The sequence below is a fragment of the Rhinopithecus bieti genome, unplaced genomic scaffold (assembly GCF_001698545.2).
Source record: "Rhinopithecus bieti isolate Rb0 unplaced genomic scaffold, ASM169854v2 scaffold_39998, whole genome shotgun sequence".
Classification (NCBI taxonomy): domain Eukaryota; kingdom Metazoa; phylum Chordata; class Mammalia; order Primates; family Cercopithecidae; genus Rhinopithecus; species Rhinopithecus bieti.
In genome coordinates this window covers 1131045-1133815 of record NW_016816687.1, presented here as the reverse complement: position 1 = coordinate 1133815, position 2771 = coordinate 1131045, and the positions used below count along the sequence as shown (strand labels likewise).

Sequence of the window (2771 nt, the reverse complement as noted above, 5' to 3'; positions counted from 1 at the left end):
AGGGGAGGGGAGAGGAGGGGAGGGGAAAAGGGGAAGGGAGGGGAGGACAGGGAGGAGGGGAGGGAAGAGAAGGGGAAAGGAGGGAGGAGAGAAGAAGGGAAGGGAGAAAAGGGGAGGGGAGGGGAGGGGAGAGAAGGGGAAAGGAGGGAGGAGGAGAGAGGAGGTGACAGAAGGGGAGGGGAGGGGAGGGGAAAGGGGAGGAAAAAGAAGAGTGGAGAGTAAGTCCAAGGTTTCTGGCCTGAGCACCTAGAGGGGTGGGAGTTGCCATCACTGAGACGGGGAAGCCGCATATGTGTGTATGAGTGGTGCGTGGTGGGGCAGGTTAGGGTGGTGAAGGTGAGGTCTGCACATGGGAAGAGATATTCACACTGAGACACGGCAGAGACCAAACCAGGACACTTCATTACCAGTCATTAGGTATTCTTGGTAATTAAGCCATGCATAAGGAAATCAACAAATGTCTCCTTCCCCATTAGCATGGTGCAGGCCACCCCGTGGGCCCCAAGGGAGATGGTTAAAGTCCTGGCTCCACAGTGGGAGGCCTGGGTGCTATGGAACCTGTGAGAACACAGCCTGGGAAGCCCTCTGAGGCTCGGGACTGCGCCTCATGACTTCTGAACCCGAAGTGGCCACAGTGACTCGGAACACCGCCCTCTCCCGGGCCCTCTTCAGGACCTCTCCGTGGCTGTCTGTGAGCAGGGCCAGCTGGGCACTGAGTGGGGCCCAGGTCTGGATGCAGGGGGACACGCACCCAGCTGTCGGCGCTGCTGATCGTTCTTCAGTGTGGCCAAGGGTGTCAGCCCCTCTGGCATGTAGTCGTAGAGCTGGGACAGGCACTTCTCCTGGTGGTCCAGATCCGTGCCTGGCTTCACTGCAAAGAGAACCACAGGTTAAATCCCCTCTCATGGACCTGGCCCCAAACCCACATAGAGATTTCTCTTTCCACCACATCTCCTGCTTCCTTTCTTCTGCAGTTTCACAAGGCATTTGGGATCATGGGTCTCCTTTCTGCCCCTGGCCACACCCCAGGCAGTCTGGCCCTCCAGCCTTTTCTTCCTTTGAGACAGTCTCACTCTGTCACTCAGGGTGGCGTGTGGTCTCACTCCGTCACCCAGGCCAGAGTGCAATGGCGCAATCATAGTTCACTGCAGCCTTGAACTCCTGGGCTCAAGTGATCCTCCCACCTCAGCTTCCTGAGTAGCTAGGACTACAGACATGCACCACTACATGCCAGGCTAATTTTTAAAATTTTTTGTAAAGGTTTGTAAACTTGCTGTGTTGCCCAGGCTGGTCTCAAACCCCTGGGTTCAAGCGATCCTCCTGCTTCAGCCTCCCAAAGTGCTGGGATCAAATGTGTGAGCCACCATGCCCGGCTACCCCAAAGCTCTTGCTCATTGGGACCAGCCAGACTCCAGAGGTTCATAACGTTATAATTTTTTATTTTTTGAGATGGAGTCTTGCTCTGTCACCCAGGCTGGGGTACAGAGATGTGACCTCGGCTCACTGCAATCTCCACCTCCTGGGTTCAAGCAATTCTGTCTCAACCTCCCGAGTAGCTGGGATTACAGGTGCGTGCCTCCAAGCCTGGCTAAATTTTGTATTTTTAGTAGAAACGAGGTTTCAGCATCTTGGCCAGGCTAGTCTCGAACTCCTGACCTCATGATCCACCCGTCTCGGCCTCCCAAAGTGCTGGGATTATAGGCGTGAGCCACCATGCCCAGCGATGTTCATAATTTGACCCTGAGCCCCAACACACTACCTCCTCCGACTCACCCACCACACAGAACCTCCTAGTGTAGCCCAGACCCTGCCATGCCTGGCCTGCACCCCTCTGCAGGCCTGCACACCAGCAGCAGAGCCCCTTCCTGCTTCAACCGTACCCTCCCTGGTGCGCATCCTGCTCTCAAACCTCACAAAACCACTCTCCACTTCCCCAGCACCCTCAGCCTCTGTTCCTGTGCTCACTTTCCTCCCTCTAGGCTGACCCTTCCCTCCTGTGCAGATGGAAAAGTTGAACTCAAATGTCACCACCTCTGAGAAGCCATCCATGACTGCACCACGGAGTCCACCTGCTGCCGCATTTGTGTTTCTGTAGCAATCACCGAAGCACTATATGGTATTTCTATTTGTTTCCACATCTTATCTCGCCTAATAGACTACATAGTACTAGGAGTGGCAGCTCACACTTTCAGAGAACCTACAGTATACAAAGCATTATTGAGCTTTGCACACAGGCCCTTCATTTTCATGACAGCCTGTGAGGTAGGTTCTCTCCATATACCCATTTTACAGATGAGAAAATCGAGGTAGAAGACAGTTAAGTAACTTGCCAAAGGTCATACAGCTCATTCATGGCAGAGCTGAGATATGAACCCAGGAAGTCTGGCTCCAGAGGCTGTCTTTTTAATCCTCAGGAGGCTGCCTGGATTAGTATTCATTACATCAAAAATCCCTGGCCAGGCACCGTGGCTCATGCCTGTAATCCCAATACTTTGGGGAGGCCAAGGCAGGACAATTGCTTGAGGCCAGGAGTTTGAAACCAACCTAGGCAACATAGTGAGACTCCATCTCTACCAAAAAAAAATTTCTTTTTTTAATTAACTGCTGTAGTGGCATGTGCCTGTAGTCCCAGCTACTCAGGAGGCTGAAGTGGGAGGATCACTTGAGCCCAGGAGTTCAAGAAGGCAGTGAGCCATGATCATACTGCTGCACTCCAGCCCCATCTCTAAAAATAAATAAAATAAAATAAAATAAAATAAAATTAAAATAAA

The 2771-nt window shown here is 52.5% G+C and overlaps 1 protein-coding gene across 1 annotated transcript in view; it reads right to left on the bottom strand.

The window, feature by feature from the left end:
* The window catches only part of RHPN2 (rhophilin Rho GTPase binding protein 2), a 90488-nt gene that overhangs the window by 19300 nt on the left and 68417 nt on the right, over positions 1 to 2771 (bottom strand). Inside the window, exon 8 of the mRNA XM_017855043.1 lies at positions 752 to 892. Coding sequence (XP_017710532.1) covers positions 752 to 892 — 141 coding nt within the window. The remainder of the gene's footprint in view (positions 1 to 751; positions 893 to 2771) is intronic.